Here is a 20,083-nt window from a genome sequence, read left to right as displayed (position 1 = left end):
GGAAGCCACTCTGATTCTTGGTCCATTGCAATCTAGATTTATTAACCTTAAGGCAACTGGAAACTTCATTCTCTTTAGAAAGCATTAAGTATATCATGATTCTATGCCTACGTATGCATAGAAAAAATAAATGCTTTGAGGTGTTGACTTTAGTTTCTGTGAGAATGCTCTATGTGGTTGAAAAGACTGATAAATTTACATTGATTAATCCAAATGTAGGCCTGGACTTGTTATGATTTTCTAGTAGAATGATTTCATTCTTGGAGGTTTCAAGAGCTTCTAGATAAATTTAATCTTCTCAATGTAATTTTGATTCCTCCTGAGCTATAATAATCACAAATAGAAGTCTGGTTTTTTGGATATGCTTGCTTGTAACAAGCCTCCCAATTTTTCAAAAGTGGCGATAACTTCAGTCATACAAGGAAAAAGTATTTTGGGGTTTTTTCCTCTCACCTATTCAGGACAAAATGTAATTCCACACCTATTTAAACATGACTTTTTATGTATTCTATTTCAGTACAATATTTAATTTGATAGTCAATATTTAAAAGATAGCATCCCCTGCTATTTACCAGAAAGGACAGAAAGGTCAAACTTATTTGATCAAAAATATTTTCCTTGTGGCTTTTACTCATCAAATGAAAAGTGATAAAGCACAAAAACTTCAGGGAAAGCCCTGATTTCATCACACTGTAACAAAGAAAAGGGAGAGGAATGAGAGAAGAAATTAAGTTCTCAGACTTGCAGTTGACCTTGGCACAAGACCAGAAGCCCCATATGCATCTCCCATGCTGCCTTCATGTCATTTAGATCTCCACACCTTCGGAGCTGCGAGGTGGGATTTCTGGAGAGCGAGCACTTAGCGAAAGCAGCTCTGCCAGAGCCAGCCGATTAGGTAAGCATGGCATGCCCAGCTCCAGGGAATGGGCCTCCCGTTCGCTATCTGTCTGAGGAGACGTGATTTATCCAAACATCACAGCATCACAGAAGCCCTTTTTTCCATGCAAACGTGGACTGCGAATTTTGTATTCTGGTCACTAACATTAGCAGTAAAAGACCAGCCAATTAGCATGGGAGTGTATACAGCAGGAGTTACTAACAGGTCTTCAAAGGGCTTTTAATTAATTTCCGGGTATACCCAGAAGACCAAGAAGCGTCCTTAAAAACAACCCAGTGCCTGCTGCTTCTTTCAAAGGCAGAGCTGGCAGCACGCTGGCTGACCAGGGGAGGGGATCTCTCTGCCTCTCATTTGCAGAATAGCTGTGCTGCTGATAATGAACTCTCCTGGAGCACTTAGCCTGCCAATAATTTAATTTGGTGATGCCAGGCAGTAACTTCATCTATCACTAAAGACAGAAGCCAGTTCTCTGGTTCATTTTTCAGAACTTTCCCAGTTAGTGAGGCACACCATGTAATTTAAATGAATTAATCATTCCTGTGAATGCTTACTACTATTCCTGTCCCACACAATCCCATGCTAATTAGCAGGTATTTTACTGTTAATGATAACGACTAGAATATGTAATTTGCAGTCCATGTGTTGATATTTGCAGCTCCCATTGATTGCAATGTGATGTGTAGGCACTCCGTGCTTCCGTATTTAGGCAGCCCAACAGAGGTCACCTAAACTTCACATTGAAGAGCCTAACTTTAATTTCTGTTTGGGAAGAGAAGCTCATGCAGATGCTTTTCCTCTCAGCCCTCCACATGGGCACAGGACAGTTGCTGCTGGTTGCTTACTAGTCTGTGGAATGTGGGACCTCGGGAAATGCAACACATGCAAACTGATGTAGCATCAGGTATCCAAGACAAGCATGTGAATGTCTACAGAGAGTTTGTGTACTGTGCCGAGGAATACACGATACAATTAAAAAGGAACTCACCCCACTTTTGTGAGAAATCCAACTAGCTTTTACACTACTATCCACATCCATGATTGTGCATGTAACTTCAAATTCTTCTCCTTCTTTGAGAAGCTCATAGCTCTTGGATAAGGTGATGACAGGAAGAGTTTTGTGAACTGGAAAACAATTTAGAAGTATGTTACTTTTCATTAGCTTCAGAGCTTCCAAGGGGGGATAAAAATCACCAGTCATTAACTTTCCAATAAAGTTTCAGGCCTCCAAGAGCTATTCAAATTTCTTTAACACATTACACAGTTGTTCCTTTGCAATAAGCACATTTCTGCATCAATCTCCCTTCAAGTTACACAAATAACACAAAGTTAGATAATACTTGTCTGAGTGTAGCAACTTGTGTGAAGAAACCTCAGGGATTAAAAAGTTGACTCTGGAACCAAAAACAGGGTGAGGATCAGCCACTGGGGAAGCCCAGCGTAGCATTAACTGCAACTTCTAAATAGAAAATAATACAGCGGACACCAAGTGCTGTCTGACAGGTCCCTGAAAAACCCCTGATGGACAGCCTAGGAAGGACAGGTACAGCTCAAGGACTTCAGCACATCTGCCCCTAAAAGCGCCACAACCTCTGCTCACAGTAATGGCTTGCAGAGTTGGCTGGAGCCAAGACCATGGACAAGTTTGTCATCCAAGACGTAGTTGGTTACAAGCAGCCATGGGCTATCTGCATCCCTGTTCTGCTTTGAGATGCCTTTTGTCAACAACTGGGTATATTTGAGGAAGATGTGTCTCTTATTGCTGCAAAGCTCTTCAGCTCTTTCTCTGTTCCCTCCACAGTTTGTTTTACTGTTTTCTTCATCCTTTCTTCAAATTTTCCTCATTTATGAGACTCCAGTGAACTTCCCACTAGGGCCTTTATGCAGGAAGACTCACTTTCTAACTGTGAATGTAACATATATCAGATAAGGTCTCCCAGACTCTCTTCCTGCCTCTGACACAGGCTTTGTAGTTGTCTTTTAGGTAAATTACATGAAACTTAGGAAAACACCACACTTTTCAGCCATTCATACTTTAACAATAACGTTTTCCTCATGTTGCAGTAAGTGGCTACGGGAGGGAACAAAGAAACATGTTTGCTCTTCAGATATAAAGGCTCACATAAAAACCCGCCCCCGGCATTCAGCAGTACCCGGGAGACAGGAGGAAGCCAGTGCAGAAGGCGTGCTGTGTTCTCACCCGCCAGAAACATCTATAGACAACCAAAAATAAAAACCCATAAGGCCATAAAGGCTCTCATTGTTTTGAGAAGGGCTGGACATAAACACTGGCTGTGCTATCGGAGCAGGGCTGGTGTACATCCGAGTATGCCTGCACAGCTCTCTGCTTCATGGGTGCCTCTTCTGTCTTTCTGCACCAGAAGCTCAGGCCTGAGGGTCTGGGTGCCACAGTCGTGATGAAAAAAAAAGCACTGCCCACCAAAGGGTCTCCTGTGCACTTAAATCTTCAGCAAAGAAGCAACTGGGAGTTTTACCCAATGAATTCGCTAAGGGCTGAGCACTGCAGCACTGAGGAAGACAACACTGCTTCACTGCTGATGGCCTTTGGCACATGATCCCGCTTGCCACACACCCACCCCAGGCAGAGAACACAGGCAGAGCACCCGGTCCCACGTCCCACTGACCACCGACAGCTGCCCACCGTCAGTGAGCCACTGGCGATGGATGCGGGTCAGCACCTTCCCATCTGAAGTCAGTGCTGTATTGAGCAAGTACAGAATTTTATCCTGTAAATAATGAAATATTCCAATTCCACGGCTTGCACTCTCTTATGTCGGAGAAATGTCAGTTATGTCAATCAACTGCTTTCTTACTTCAGCCACCACTGAAAAAACAGTTGAAAAAACCAAGACAGCAAGAACGTCTTGATTTTTGTCATCAAAGAAGAATACTAGAGATGCCTGTACTGATTAAACTTTTGTTCTCTTCTCATTAACTGAAATTCAGTATCCATTAATACTCACTATATAGAACCATAGAATCAGAGTTTCCAAATAACCAGAAAAAAAAGACTTCTTGAATTTGCCACAACAAACTCCACACCTGAGATGGCCTCTGCTGCCCACCCACCAACAAGCATGGCACTGGGCAGGTCACAGAGCCCCAGCCATGGACCAAACACTAATGTGTCCCCCTCATCACACCACGGGGTAGCCCTCCTTCACCAACACTCAGGGAGATGCTGGTGGTGGCCTGGCCTCAGCTCCTGCTGCCTGGCACAATACGGGCAGCCAGGAGAAGCACAGCACCCCGACAGCCTGAGCCGTGCACCCCCTGCTCCAGCGGCAGCCTCGGCAGCACCACTGCGACGCCATCGCTGCCGGCTGGAGGCCTCGCAAAGCACAAAGCCAACCAAGGCAGCCCCTGCCCGCCACTCTCCTTCCAACAACAGCAACCCAACGGGACACCTCGGCTGCGCCAACAGAAACGCACCTGCAGCCAACAGAGGCTCCCGCACCGTAACCCACACGTGTGCGCGGGCAGGGGGCTCCCCCCAGACCCTGCTGCAGCCTCTGCACCGCGCGCACGCCGCAGCGGAGGCGCCTCTCAGCTGCAGCCAGGGGTTGCTTCAAAGAGCCCCACAGCTACGGGCACAACAAACTCACTCACTTGCCCCTGAGGAAACACCCAGGCAGCCTGGCTTGTTCAGCTGCTCCCTCTGCTCCCCTCCTGGGGATGCAGACAGCAGACTAACGACACGGGGGGTAACTGCAGGCTCCAAACTGCTCAGACAAAACCAGCCTGCAAAGCACTGCGCAGCCAGGCATCACGTTTCTCCTTCCTCCCAAAGCCACGTAACCACCCAACCATAGGGCGCAAGGGCATGTGAAGGTCAGATATAGGGCATTATCATTAAGGGCCTTTTCCAATCTAAATGATTCTATGATTAATCAAGAGGTTTTCAGAGCCAAGTGTTGCATCTGGCAGCTCAGCCACAGTATACTTCTCATCATGATCTGGGCACATGCCTACTGTTGTGATCATCCTCAATCACGAAAAAAGAGACAAACAAGGGCCCTTTGCTCCCCCAAGCTCTGCCTCTCCACTGAATCCCTCTTCAACGCCATCAATCAGTTCCTTCTGCTGTCACTTGTGGGAAACAGACATATAAGTCAGGCACCTAAATTTCCACCTTGCCTGCACAAACCTGTCCAAACCTCAGTGCACTGGTCTGTCCACAGTTTAACAGCACACCCACATTTCTTAGAATGGTGAAGAAAACACCTGGAAATCACCAGGAACAGAAAATAAAAGTGATCGTGGCCAACTGCTCAGCACAGCCACAAGCCAAGTGTCACGAGATCAAACCGTGCCCCAACACAACTTGCCCAGGACAAGCTTTATAAGCCCCCACCCTCCTTTGAACAGGCTGCAGCAGCCACAGGTGCCACAGGGCAATCTCCGGGTGCACAAGCACCTCTGGCTTTGAGTAGAAGCCTCCAGGAATCCACCACCTCCAGCCTCCCCATGACAAGGTCAGGATGCAAGCTGAGGCTTCACAGCACTTCCCATCAGCTCCTGGGAGGTGAAGGGTAAAATCAGGTGCTCTACAAGAAAACAAAAATCCTGTGTTACCTGGCCTCACATTCAGGAAAATGTGCTCTGATATTTTCTCAACTCCATTGTGCTTGGCCAAGCACTGGTAGCAGCCCTTAAATGACCTCTGTACATTCTTTATAATGATGCCTTTCTGGGGATTGGGAATGAACGTCATATTTCTGGGGAGACGTTTGCCATCACATTTTCTCAGTGTGAAATTTGAAACATCCGGATCTGTTAGCGGGCACACTAGCAGGATGTCACTGTCTTCTTTTCCATAGATCAGAGAATCAACAAGGAAGAGCACATTTGGATCTGTGAAGAAATACAAAGATCTGTCAGAGAAGTTGACATTGCACAGGGAACTTCTGATGACCCTAACTCTGCAACTGGGCACTTAGATCAAAGAAAATTTTACATTCAGCCAGTAAAACCAAGTATCACCCAACTCACGTTTACCAAGAGACATTAAATTTTGTATTAAAAGAGCAGCACAACAGGAGATGTGCAGTAGGATTCAATACCAGACACGCTAAAGAATCATGTGCACTAAAAATAATCTTACTGCTTTTTTATTTGGAGATGGAGATGATTTTTTTTTTTTTTTCTCCAAAACCTCCACCCTCCAACCCCAAAACAGTAAACAGATTTTCACAGACCATTAAAAGTAATTTGCTTCTAGCCAATGGCAGGACTGTAAGGTTTCATGCCCACAGAAGGATTTTGAAGAAATTTATGAGCAAATGGAAGTTGAAAAGCACCTAAATTACGGTTTTCACTTCTGTAAAATACATAATCTAAATGAACACACATTGCTACTAGAGGAAGCACCAAATAACTTCTCTCTCTCTCTCCCCTGCTGAAAGCAGGGGGTTTTTTTCAGCCTCCTCAGAAAGAAAAAAAAAAAGGGGGGGGGGGGATACAAACAGCATATCTGACTGAAAAATCATCATGTAATCTTTCACAAGATAGATTTTATTGAGCACTTAATCTCAGCCAACAACAGCACACAAACACACAGTACTTTAAACATTTCTACAGCCAAGGCTGAAGCCCATCATAGGTGACAAACCTGAAATGCTAAGAACCTGGCCATCAGTAGCAAACACAAAAATAAAGGATAGTATGGTGACAAGCACTCTGTAAAAGCCTATTTCAGCTCCTGCCTGCTCTCCCTACAGAGTAGCATGAATCAGAAATGTAGAAACAGAGGGGTAAAGTTTTCTTGGGTTTTTTTTTTTTGGTTGTTGTTTTTGGGGGTTTTTTTATTGCAAACTGGCTTTGTACAACTTGAATGATAAAAGATCAACAAACCACAACTTAACAAGGAAGAGTGAGAGAATTAGGTTAAGATGATGCACAATGCGCATTTGGTTTAAGATGAGAAGTACCAGGCTGAAAATAAAGCAAGGCCATTTACATAAAGAGTTAGGAAATGCCAAGTCGAAGGGTGCTCATCACTGGACAGAGAAGTTACTGGCTGATTTCTAGCTTAGACTGAGAGTATAGTTTTAACCTCAGTTGATACCGCCACCCAAGTAGCCTCCACAAACTAAAAGCTTTGAAGCATCAGTCTAGGACTAGAGGATGGAGACTATTAACAAATGAAAAAATAAAGTATGTCTGAACAGAACCAAAGTGTCATGCTTTGCACACAGATAGAAAAATGCTATGAGTATCTGTCACTCCTGAGCAGGACTAGAAGCACTCATCTAGATGTCCCCCCTGACAAAGACTTAACTGATTGGTTTCCTCAGTCCACTTTTTCTCCAATATGGACAGAGCCAAGACATCTTCACTATGCAGAAAGTATGGCTTCCCAGGGAAAAAAAAAAAAACAAACCACACAAAAACAAACCACACACACACACACATTTGTGAAAACAGAAGAAAGGAACAAAGACCTGCTTCACTAACAGCTGAAATTGCAGGGGAGGCCTTGGCTGGGGTAAGCAGAATTGCTGAGGTGCTCCCTCTCATCTTTTATCCCTCTCTGGAAGGGAGACATCATGGTGAGAAGACATGAGAGGACTTGCTGTATGGAATCCAGACACAAACAAGGCTGCTCGTGGTCAAGTTCTTCCATCACGGCTTTCCACCCCAGGTAATCTTTGGTAGTACTTGTTTTCTAAGAATACCTCAGGTTTCGAACACAAGTTGTGGTGCTTATCATTGCTTGCGTCTGAAAATACTTGAGATCAAAATCAAGAGATTTTTTTCTCTCCTATGTAAGTGTCTGAACTAGCCTGATCTTCACTAACCTTGCTTGGATAGGGACACAAACTGCTTCTACAAGATACAAGACAGGCACCCTCTGCCAAAGCAGAAAGGTGAAAGAGGTAAGCACCTATAGTCTGCCAGCACTGTGTCATCCTTGGTCACAGAAGCATAGAAAATTTGCTTTTCATAGATCCAGACAGATGTAAAAGACAAACAGCTGCCACCATGTTATGTGCCACTTGGGACTGCACAGGATCAAGGTTCTTGGTCCTGTTATCTCTGCATTCCCAGCTTTACAAGCAGGAAGTGTATGGGGTGCTTATGGCAACCCCATAAGCAGCTGAGCTCGTGGTAGCATCTTCAAGGTGATGTAAGGTGTCATTAAGCCACAGCCTATTGCAAAATGGTGACCAACCTCACTTATTTTACTGCCAGGAACTTGTCCAAGTGAAGCTTCCACATTTTTCACAAATTAAGACAAAGAAATTAACAACATGTTGCACGAAGGCCACACATCTTCTCTGACGCTTTGGTAATCATGCTCAGTTGCAGCGTCACTTGCTATCCTGAGGTGAAGGAGTCACTCGTGATGGAAGGCACAAACATCTCTATGATTGCAGCTCTCTAGGATAATCACCATTACCTTCAGTCTACCACTCATGGTAGATAAAGTAAACAATGTTTGTCACATATAGGTAAAATACATGCCAGATTTCCTTTAGTCTCAGAGAAAAACAGGTCAAGAAAACTTATGCATGGTAGCTGCATGGCTTTTTGAACAATTCAGGAGCAGTTAAAGGAGCACTCTCTAAATGGTGTGACCACTACATCAGGTATCTTCCTTTAGGAAAATACTCTTCACTGTGCTATGCTGCTGTCTCCCTGTCTTGCAGAACAACCTTGCAGTAATTGTCAAAGGATTGGTAGGATTCAGAGGAGGCTCTTAGAGACAACCCCTGCTGAACAACAAATGCTGTCTCTAAGAAAGCGGATGCTGTAGGACTTTTCTCCCTTGACAGGGAAGAAAGGCCACCAGAGCTACGTGAAGGAGAAGCAAAATGCTCTTTTCCATGGAAAGGAAAAGGGAATGCCAGGCATGGTAAACTGTCAGCTTGAGGGCAGCTGATGCAGCCACAGACCAGGAGCCAACAAACGAAGAGATCTGAAAACACTGCAGAAAGAACGGTAATAAAGGATTGTGAAAATGTGTCAGAGCAGAGGCATTTTTTTCCCCCCATCTGAGACATTTCTGATCTGTCACAGGGTGGATCAGGAGCTGGAGGCAGAGGAATCATTGTTGCCTGCTGGTGAAGCCTGAGAGCACAGCCTCAAAAAGCCAAATCCTTTAGCTAACTGCCTCAATAAATCAAGAGCTTGGGGCCAAACTTACATGACTCTGTACTGATGGATGGTATGGAATTAAAAAGACATTTCTACATACTGCTTCCTTCCTTACAGTACAACTGACTCATAGAACTGATTCAGGTCACTTGGCTAGCTTCTAGGGAGCTCAGGTATATTTCACCACAAAACAACAGGGATGTAAAGAGAAACTCATCCAGAACTGTGCTGCAGTGACAAAAACCATTGCTAACAAAGCTGGGAGCAAGTTTTCTTTCTACTGGACAAGGAACAAGCTATCAGACTGTGTTCTTCCTCTGTACCTCACATTCATTCCCTCCTCCAGCATTTACTGTCCTATTATTTTGCAAAAAAAAAAAAGGGGGGGGGGGGAGATAATGCCTTCATTGGTATTTACCTTTAACAAAAACGTAAAAAGATGAGACAATACTCCCTTTGCTTTTGCATATGTATCTGCCTATGTCTCTGACTGTTGCATTTTTGGTGTACCACTCTTTCTCATTGGAACTCCTTGCTTTTGCCGATGGGTCTGAGTTCTGGAAATTCCAAGTCACGGGTCCATCCTCATTGCATCTCAGCCTTAATTCCTCGCCTTTATTCACAACCAGTGAAGATTCTTCATGGGGCAGTAAACCACCTGGGGAAAAAAAAAAGTGCAAAATACAATGTCTTTCAATACAGCATCATATATTTATCTGCAGTAAAATCATTATTTATAGTTGTATATGTGCAGTTAATATTTCAGGAGTTATTTCTTAAAAATACTAAGCTGCAATGGCACCGTGAAATTCTACAGACACCTTTTGACTTGTAAGACCTTTGGCACACAGAGCAAGTAACAACTGCAGATAGAAACTGGCCTTTAAAAAAACATTTTAAACTAGTTTCACATGTACCAGTTTCTGCGATGGGCTGGCTTTTGAATGGGAACAGACCCAAGCTATTTAAAAATTAAATTCAAGAACATATGAGCCTGATTCTATATGGCAGCACTTTTAATCATTCTTTGTCATTTACTCAGTATGTTGCCAAGAACTAAAGTTTCCTTGCTCAACAGTCATCTTTTTTTAACTGCTCTCTCATGCATTCAAAAGCTAGACTCACACTCCTAGAAGTGTCCAGTTTAATGAAGGCATCAGTACACGCTTTCCATACTTGCTTATTTCTCTAGTTGAAGTGCTAATTCATCATTTCTTACCTCCAAAAATTTTTTAAATTTCATGCAAAATATTCTTCAAGCTTCCATCCCAATGCTAGTTACCAAATTAGTTTCACTGAGGCACTCATCTCCCAGTCACCAAAGCTGCTCTAAATGACCTCTTAGCTTCTTTTTCACTGAACATGCCATAATGCAACTTTTAAAAAGTTCTCAAAAAATAAAGCTGTGTAAAATTAGCAGCTTCAATTCACAATTCCCAACCACTTCCCAACTTAAACTGCATACTTGGCGAAAGAAGCACAAAGAGGCTTCTCTAGATCCACTGTTAAAATAACTCAAGCAGGGGACTCCTAAGTTAGCATATCCCTGATGTGAAAGTCTTAGTGAACCTACAAAATTGAGTTCATAGCCAAAAATGCAGATAAATTCTTACTACTATGGACCTACTTGAACATCAGAAGAATCAATATGCAAATATTGAGGTGGTCTTGCAGGAACAAACCCTTCCTCTTTAGTCCTGCAGGTAACCCTTGGCTTACAATAACTGTGCTGTTAGCTAATGTCCCTCTCATGTGAAGCACAGTTGTAGAAGATTGTACAACATCCATCTATAGTAGCAGTCATACCACTGAAAATACTATTTGCATTCAAAAACACATTCTGCGGGGCTGGATTTCCCTACCCACACAGATAACAACAGACATCCAAGCAAAACAATCGGATAATTAGTTGGGATTAAGTTATATGTGCCAGACTTAATTCACTCATCTCACAGCTTTAGTTCTTCTTAAGGTACATACTGGATTAAGACCAGGTCAAGTAACGGCTCCTCTTCCTGACAAATCCACCACAGAGCAGGAAGAAAGGATGGCCAGACCACCTGCAGAGCCTAATTATGGTTTGTGCTCTGGGTTTTGAAGGGAGCCCTTGTTCTCTACCTATCGCCCTCAAATTAAAATGTATTTTTCAGTGCTAAATCCAACAGGCAGTCATTTTTCCAGTGCTACCAGACATTTTTGATGTGAGGCCCACTAACCCTGCGTACATGGTTCTGTGACTGAAGGCATAAACAACCATCCTAGAAATAGTAATTGCCAGAAAAAGGCAGAAAAAAAACCAGTTCTCATTTCAAATCTGCTACCTCAAAGTGCAGGTGTGAGCCTGAGCCGTGTTACAGCAGCTCAAACAAGAGGAGTGAAAGTCCAAGGTCTCAGGAGAGCAGCTCCCAGCCAACAGTGGCTCAGCAGGCAGGAGACCTGGAAAAACCCTTTGTCCTGGCCATAGAGGTGCCCGACAGCAGGGTACAGGCAAGGAGACCTCCAATTTGCAACCCCCTCAGACCAGAGCCAGCAACTTTTGGCACCTGAGAAGGCTGAGGGCAAAGACCCCTGAGAAGGTCTCATGAAAGACCATGCAGGTCCTTCACGGGGATGTCTTTGGAAGATGTCTCTGTTGTTTCCCGCAGACCATAGGACAATTCCAGTGACAAATGACATGAGCTGCATAAAATAGCAAAAGTGCAATGTGGTGTACCCACTCTGGCACTAGGTCTTCAGACAAGTCAGGGAAGGCTGGGAAAGGAGAGGATCAGGCCATCCTTCACTGGCATCAGTCCCTGCCTGCAACCAGCAAGGTCTCAGCTTGGGCCCTGCCAGGGGAGGTTTGTGTGTGGCTGGGCTGGGACGGTCCCCACTGCCCACCTGCGGCCTCATCACCAAGGAGAACAGCGCTGGGCAAGTCACACAGCCTCAGCCACGAAACAAACACCAACAGAATCACAGAATGGCCAGGGTTGGAAGACACCTCTGGAGATTACTTAGTCCAACCCCCTACTAAAGCAGGTTCACCTACAGCAGGTTGGGCAGAATCCCATCCAGGCAGGTGTTGAACGTCTCCAGAGAAGGAGACTCCACACCCTCTCTGGGCAGCCTCTGCCAGTGCTCTGTCACCCCCAAAGTAAAGAAGTTCTTCCCCATATTCAGATGAAACTTCTTGTGTTGCAGTTTGTGACCATTGCCCCTTGTCCTGTCACTGAAAAGAGCCTGGCCCCATCTTCTTGACACTTGCCCTCAAGATATTTGTAGACATTGGTAAGATCCCATCAGTCTTCTCCAGACTGAACAAGCCCAGCTCTCTCAGCCTTAAGGGATATCCTCCAGTCCCCTCATCACATTTTCAGTCCCAGTTCCCTGTCTCTCTTGAGCTGGGAAGCCCAGAGCTGGACACAGCACTCCATGTGCAGCCTCACCAGGGCAGAGCAGAGGGGCAGGATCACCTCCCCTGACCTGCTGGCCACGCTCCCCATAACGCACCCCAGGGTCCCATTGGCCTTCTTGGCCACTGCTGGCCCATGGGCAACCTGCTGCCCACCAGAACTCCCAGGTCCTTCTCCACAGAGCTGCCTTCCAGCAGGTCAGCCCCAGCCTGTCCTGGTGCATGGGGTTGCTCCTCCTCAGGTGCAGCCTCACACTTGCCTTTGCTGAACCTCATTGGGTTCCTCCTCACCCAGCTCTCTGGCCTGTCCAGGTCTCACTGAACGGCAGCGCAGCCTCCTGGGCTGTCAGCCACTCCTCCCAGTTTTGTATCATCTGCAAACTCACTGAGGGTACACTCAGCCCCTTCATCCAGGTCATTAATAAGTGCTGACCCCTGCGGAGCACCGCCAGCTACAGGCCTCCAGCTGGACTCTGCCACTGATCACAGCCCTCTGGGCTCTGCCATTCAGCCCGTTCTCAATCCACCTCCCTGTCCGCTCATCTAACCCACGCTTCCCGAGCTTACCTATGAGGATGTTATGGGAGACAGTGTCAAAAGCCTGGCTGAGCTCAAAGCAGACAACATCCACTGCCCTCCCCTCATCTACCCAGCCAGTCATTCCATCATAGAAGGCTACCAGGTTGGTCAGGCATGACTTTCCCTTGGTGAATCCATAGTGACTATTCCTGATAACCTTCTTTTCCTCCACATGCTTAGAGATGACCTCCAAGATGAGCTGTTCCATCACCTTTCCAGGGATGGAGGTAAGGCTGACCAGCCTGTAGTTTACTAGGTCCACACTCTTGCCCTTTTTGAAGACTGGAGCGACATTGGCTATCCTCCAGTCCTCAGGCACTTCTCCTGTTCTCCATGACCTTTCAGAGATGATGGGATAGTAGCTTAGCAATAACATCTGCCAGCTCCCTCAGCACTTGGGGGTGCATCAGGGCCCATGGATTTGTGGGTGTCAAGTTTTCTTAAGTGATGTCTGACATGATCCTCCTCAACCAAGGGAAAGTCCTCCTTTCTCCAGACTTCCTCACTTGCCTCCAGGGTCTAGGAACCTAAGGGCTGGGCTTGGCAGTGAAGACTGAAGCAAAGAAGGCGTTCAGTAACTCTGCCTTCTCTGTGTCCTTGATCACCAAGGCACCTAACTCACACAGCAACAGGCCCACATTTTCCCCAGTCATCCTTTTCCTACTGATGTACTTGAAGAAGCCCTTCTTGTTGTCCTTGACCTCCCCCATCAGTTTTAATTCCCAATGGACCTTAGCCTTCCTTATCACCTCCCTGCATGTTCTGACAGCATATCTATATTCTTCCCAAGTGGCTTGTCCCTTTTTCTACATCCCAAAAACTCTCTTCCCATAAACCTTCCCTCTGTTTGAGGTTTGCCAGAAGCTCCTTACTCATCCATACAGGTCTCCTGTTCCCTTGCTTAATTGCTTACTCATAGGGATGCACCTATCTTGAGCTTAGAAGAGTGATGCTTGAATAGCAGCCAGGTCTCTTGGACCCTCCTACCTTCTAGAGCCCTAACCCATGGGACTCCTTTAAGTAGGTCCTTGAAGACCCCAAAGTTAACTCTCCTGAAGTCCAGGGTTGCCATCCTACTTACTGCCCTGCTTCCTCCACACAGGATCCTGAACACCATCTCATGGTCACTGCAACCAAGACTGCCCGCAAACTTCACATCCCCAACCAGTCTTTCTTTGTTTGAGAGTACAAGGTCCAGGAGCACACCTCGCCTGGTTGGTTCCTCCACCACCTGTGTCAAAAAGTTATCATCAATGTTCTGCAAGAACTGCCTGGCCTGTGTGAGCAGAGCTGTGTTGTTTTACCTGCAGATATCAGGGTGGTTAAAGTCCCCCATGAGGACCAGGGTCTCTGATCATGAGGCTACCTCCAATTGTCCGTAAAAGGCCTCATCGACTTCCTCTTCCTGATCAGGTGGCCTGTAGCAAACACCCACAACAGTATCACCCATGCTGGCCTGCCCCTTAATCTTTACCTGTAAGCTCTCAACTTATTCTGCATCTGCCTCAAGGCAGAGCTCGATACATTCCAGTTGTTTCCTCACACAAAGAGCAAGTCCACCAACTCTCCTTGCTGGCCTGTCTTTCCTGAAAACTACATAGCCATCCATGACAGCATTCTAGTCACACGAACTATTCTACCCTGTCTCTGTAACTGCAACGAGATCATGGCCCTGCGATCACACACAGAGCTCTAATTCTTCCTGTTTATTCCCCATGCTGCATGTGTTGGTGTACAGGCATTTCAGAGAGGTAAGCGAGCATGCAGGTTTCCCAGGAAGGGTGCAAGACGATCCACCATAGCCACCTGTGCCCTTGAGGTGGCTGGCCTTCTGGTACTCACCTTGGGAGGCAGCTAAGGAACATACATCCCTACTTGGATTGACCTGGGCTTATTCCCAGTTGAATGCAATAGCATTGAGCATTGCCACTTTGGTCCCCCCTCACTGAGTCCATCCTCCCCCTCATCACACCACGGGGTAGCCCTCCTTCACCAACACTCAGGGAGATGCTGGTGGTGGCCTGGCCTCAGCTCCTGCTGCCTGGCACAATACGGGCAGCCAGGAGAAGCACAGCACCCCGACAGCCTGAGCCGTGCACCCCCTGCTCCAGCGGCAGCCTCGGCAGCACCACTGCGACGCCATCGCTGCCGGCTGGAGGCCTCGCAAAGCACAAAGCCAACCAAGGCAGCCCCTGCCCGCCGCTCTCCTTCCAACAACAGCAACCCAACGGGACACCTCGGCTGCGCCAACAGAAACACACCTGCAGCCAACAGAGGCTCCCGCACCATAACCCACACGTGTGCGCGGGCAGGGGGCTCCCCCCAGACCCTGCTGCAGCCTCTGCACCGCCCGCACGCCGCAGCGGAGGCGCCTCTCAGCTGCAGCCAGGGGTTGCTTCAAAGAGCCCCACAGCTACGGGCACAACAAACTCACTCACTTGCCCCTGAGGAAACACCCAGGCAGCCTGGCTTGTTCAGCTGCTCCCTCTGCTCCCCTCCTGGGGATGCAGACAGCAGACTAACGACACGGGGGGTAACTGCAGGCTCCAAACTGCTCAGACAAAACCAGCCTGCAAAGCACTGCGCAGCCAGGCATCGCGTTTCTCCTTCCTCCCAAAGCCACGTAACCACCCAACCATAGGGCGCAAGGGCACGTGAAGGTCAAATGCAAGACATTATCAACAGGTGTGCCGAGGAAAGGGACACACTGGAGGTAGCAGTGCATTGATTAATGTCATAACTGACCTTCTAAATGAGTGCGGATCTGTCAAACCATACACATCGCTGTGATGTATGCAAATGCTGACAGGTGCTGCAGCAACGTACCCTTCCCCTTCCAAAGGCCAACTCTTTAGTCCTGCAAACAATCATCACCCCATGCCCCCCTAATGCACAGCACAGTATGTCACAGTTGGGCTGGATATATAATAGCCAGGCCTGAGCTGAGAAGGAACATTTCTCAAAAACCAGCACCACTTGCATTCAAAAACACATTCTGCAGCTCCTCTCAAGGGCTGGATTTCCCTACCCACACAGATAACAGACATTCAAGCAAAACAATCGGATAATTAGTTGGGATGAAGTTATATGCTCCAGACTTAATTCACTCATCTCACAGCTTTAGTTCTTCTTAAGGTACATACTGGATTAAGACCAGGTCAGATAACTGCTCCTCTTCCTGACAAATCCACCACAGAGTAGGAAGTGAAGGACAGTCAGACCACCTGCAGAGCCTAATTATGGTTTGTGCTCTGGGTTTTCATGGGAGCCTTCTTTCTCTCCCCATCTCCCTGGGATGAAGATTTATTTTTCAGTACTAAACCCAACAGGCAGCCCACCAGCGCCTGTTTTTCCAGCGCCACCAGAAATTTTCTACATGAGGTCAACTAATCCTCTACATAAACTCACATGACTGAACAAATAAACAAGCATCCCACAAATAATAATTGTCAGAAAGATTAAGAAAAGCATAATTTCATATTTTTATGCAACATTTATGACTTTTATCTGCTCTCTCTCCTAGCGCTCATCCTACTTATTCAGGTTAGGGGTTCAAAATTTTGCAACACTTATTATCAGGACTATCTAGCAAGTTGTTAGGAAGTTTTTAAAGGCAGTAAACAACACAGCAGAGCATGACTGTCCAGAGACACAAATACTTCATATACTAGAGCTGGGGAAAGAAAAACAAAGAGGGAACAAGCATACTGTGGCACTCCACAACAAAAGCCATGATATTCCAGTTGATACCATCACTTGTATTTTGAGATAATCTTGCTATGGTTCCTTCTATGTAGCCTACAAATTCTCAGCAAAACAATTTAAGAACTGAATTATGCCTCATGCAAAGGATTCCCACAATGTAAAGGGTTTCTTTGTTGCCTTCTGAAAGTAATATATCTTCAAGAAAAGTAGAGCAGTCGAAGGACAACAGGTTGTAAATGCAAGGACTATCAGATCTGCTCGGTATTATGCACCTAAACAATGCCTGTCTTTAAAAAAGAATAATTAAAACAGTGCTTAGAAAGATGGGAAGACTTTATATCTTCTTTTTGGAGGAATAATTAAGTAACAGAAATCTGAGCGTTTAACCAACAATTTGTAATCCAGTGTACTAATCCCCACAGCGTGTGTCCATCTGCCATCTCTTGATCTTTCCTCAGACTGATAATGCCTCACATCTTGAGACTGCTCCATTTGTACCACACCTGACACGTGACAGGGCTCTTCCAGGCCCACTGTTGCTCCTGTGCACTCCAGTAACACCAATCATACAGGTAACTACAGCCATGACACCAGTAATTTGGGAATTGCTTGTGTTGGCAGGATGTAAGTCAGGGATGGTAAGAGATCTCCAAGTGCCAAACCTGAAGGGATACAGCATCCCCTCCCAGGGCTCCATGTTCACCCCAGGCACGACCATGACTTTACAGGATGGAGGAACCCATTGTTACATCTCCAATGAAGGTTTCCAGGTGTAGGTGTGCATCCTTACTCTGTTATCTGACCCAGATGTGGGCATGTCCCCACCCTCTCTCTGCCTCCTTATACCTTGGAAAAGGACGTGGACTGCTACTTCAATATTCAGCTGAGTGTCCCCACCTCAGTGAAGCCCACCTGACCACAGGGACCCCACAGGACAAGGGGAAGAGAGGAAACCCATCCTCTGCCCCCATGGCTCCTGCGGGGTAGTGGGGGCAGATCATCCCACTCACCGACTGTGGATCCCACTGCAAACATCAAACACTCCCCATACACTGCACAGCCAGAGTACTACACTGGGGTTCTGGATGACCCTCTAGAGTTGTCCTCAAGGGAAACTAGCAGGTAGTTATTATATGCTAACAAATACGTTGATAATGGCATATAATTAATAATCAACAATGAAAAAAAAAAAAAAAAAACAAAAACATAAAATAAATTGCAAAGTTCAGAGATGGAAAGCCCAAGATCCATTTTGGATGTTCTAAATTTGTTTCCCACAGCTGAAAAGAGTCACTTCCACTACCCTAGCTTCTTCTTGTAATATAACAACGTTAAAAACTACAGTGCTAGGATCCCTTGTGAACAGGTCTGTGTACCCGAAAAAAGAAGCAGAATATATGAATATATTACAAGCAGCTTCCTAAACCCTAAAAATGAAGGGAGAGGGAGGAAAGAGGGGGAGTGCAGCAGTTGTGACTTCTGCATGCAGAAGGAACATCTGGAAAACAGGGCTGGAGGAGTTAGAAAAAGAAACAGTTCAGATAATACTGATAGGAAATGCAGGTCAAATTGCAGGGATATGATTAAGGACAGCAGAATGTTCCTGTAACAATTAAGGGATGTGCAAACAAAAAAAAAAGCTTTGGCTAAGGAGTGCACCATCCTGAGGAAAAAAATATGGTTTATGCTGGAGCTTTTCAGCCTCAGCCACAACACTTCTGTAGGACGGAAAATCACATCAGGTGCAAGTCCACATCACACTCACAAGCAACTGGAAACCATCTCCAGCTGCCAAGCAAACAAAGGATGTGGGAGTGCGATGGAATAAGATGAAGAGTCAAGTGCTGTGGATTTTATTCCCAGCTCTGCCACAGATTTCCTGCACAACCAACCTTAGGCCAACAGGTTAGTCCCTCTGTGGCCGTTTCCTCTTTCAACTCTTATCTAAACATTTAAAAGAACAAGAAGTTTGTGGCAGCTCTATAACACAACAGACTGCTTTCAGAGAAACCAAACAAGAAAATCCCACCCCCTTCCACATTAAATTTATCTCAAACGTCTCCCACGACAGGGTCGCGGCACAGCTTCACAGTGCAGCCACAACCTGCTCACATCTAGTACCAGCCCTTCTGCAGAGCCCAGGGGACTGGCAGCAACCTGCCAGCAGGTTCATTGCTACCCAGTAAGAGCAATTCCATCTCCTTGCCTCTCCCAGGGCTGGGATGCACTGTAAGGGCATGGCAAGCTCCTCGGAGCTTCTGCCTCTTCCCCTTGTAGCTGTCCATAACCTTCATAGCCATCAGCAGTCCTCATGTAAGCTGTACAAATGCTGCACAACGAAAACAACGACCTGACCATGACCCGATCCCGACCATGATTTCTAAACCAGTTAACATTTTTTGATGACAAATGCACTGAGAAGCTAAACTTCAAGGGACAAAACGTCCGTGACTTTCATGTAAGATTGTGGTGATTGGATACAATTAGAGAGACTGCTCTTTTTACAGTGTCTCTTCATTCTGGGCACTGGGTTCATTTCAAGGGCTATCACACAGACCTCACTCACCGCATTTTTCAGTTTCTCATCTACAACAACATAAGAGAGCAGAAACAAGAGATATGTTTTATCAGTTAAAAGTAGTGGCACTGTTGCAGATGCAATGGTCCGAGGATATCAGCAAGACATGGCTTGCAGGGAGGTAATATCCTCCTGCAGCATACCCAGCAAAGCTGGAAAAATGAACATGTTTTCAGATACACAAGTCTCCTGCAGGTCTCAAAGAAAAAGAGAAGCAAAACTGCCTCTTTTACACAAGCATAGAAGTCCTAGCCAAAAGCATGCCTGGTCTTCTTTACAGTGTTAGTTGGTCTTACTGAAGAGTATCACCTCTCCAACTCCGTCTCTTATTTGTTAAAGCCACTATGAAACCCGACATATGCTATGATGGAGATGAATTTAAGACCTTTCAATTTTATTTTCTTTGTCCTGCCATTTTGTGCCCCAAGGAAACAAATAAAGTGTCAAACTTGCATGTTAATCACACTGAAACAACTTTAATTTACTCCGATATATAAAATCTCCCAGATTTTTCAAAGGAGACATGCTATCATATGCTTACTTGTTTTGTTCTACTTCACTAAACAGACACTCTCCCTTATGCTAGATGAAAAGTTTAGCAATGGCAAATGTCAATTTTAAATGATTTCATCTGAAAGCTACATCAGATTGCATTTCAGCTAGGCTGTGGGGGAAAAGAAGGCTAGCAGTACAGGCTCTTACTTTGCAAAAGAAACCATCCATGACAACACCCAGGCTAGCGTCTTCCTCAAAGATACAGACCAAAAAAAGACCAAAGATGTGATTGTCCCCTGCAAGTGTCATGGGCTCT

At 45.8% G+C, this 20,083-nt stretch overlaps 1 protein-coding gene across 1 annotated transcript in view; it reads right to left on the bottom strand.

Moving 5' to 3' along the window:
• KIT (KIT proto-oncogene, receptor tyrosine kinase) overlaps positions 1-20,083 on the bottom strand; it is a 60,542-nt gene that overhangs the window by 29,174 nt on the left and 11,285 nt on the right. The window contains exons 2-4 of the mRNA XM_040595771.1: positions 9,435-9,674; positions 5,492-5,770; positions 1,884-2,020 (exon numbers count right to left, since the gene is read on the bottom strand). Of these exons, the coding sequence (XP_040451705.1) occupies positions 1,884-2,020; positions 5,492-5,770; positions 9,435-9,674 (656 nt within the window). The remainder of the gene's footprint in view (positions 1-1,883; positions 2,021-5,491; positions 5,771-9,434; positions 9,675-20,083) is intronic.

Source organism: Falco naumanni, chromosome 1 (assembly GCF_017639655.2).
Source record: "Falco naumanni isolate bFalNau1 chromosome 1, bFalNau1.pat, whole genome shotgun sequence".
NCBI classification, from domain to species: domain Eukaryota; kingdom Metazoa; phylum Chordata; class Aves; order Falconiformes; family Falconidae; genus Falco; species Falco naumanni.
This window is presented reverse-complemented; position numbering and strand designations above follow the sequence as displayed.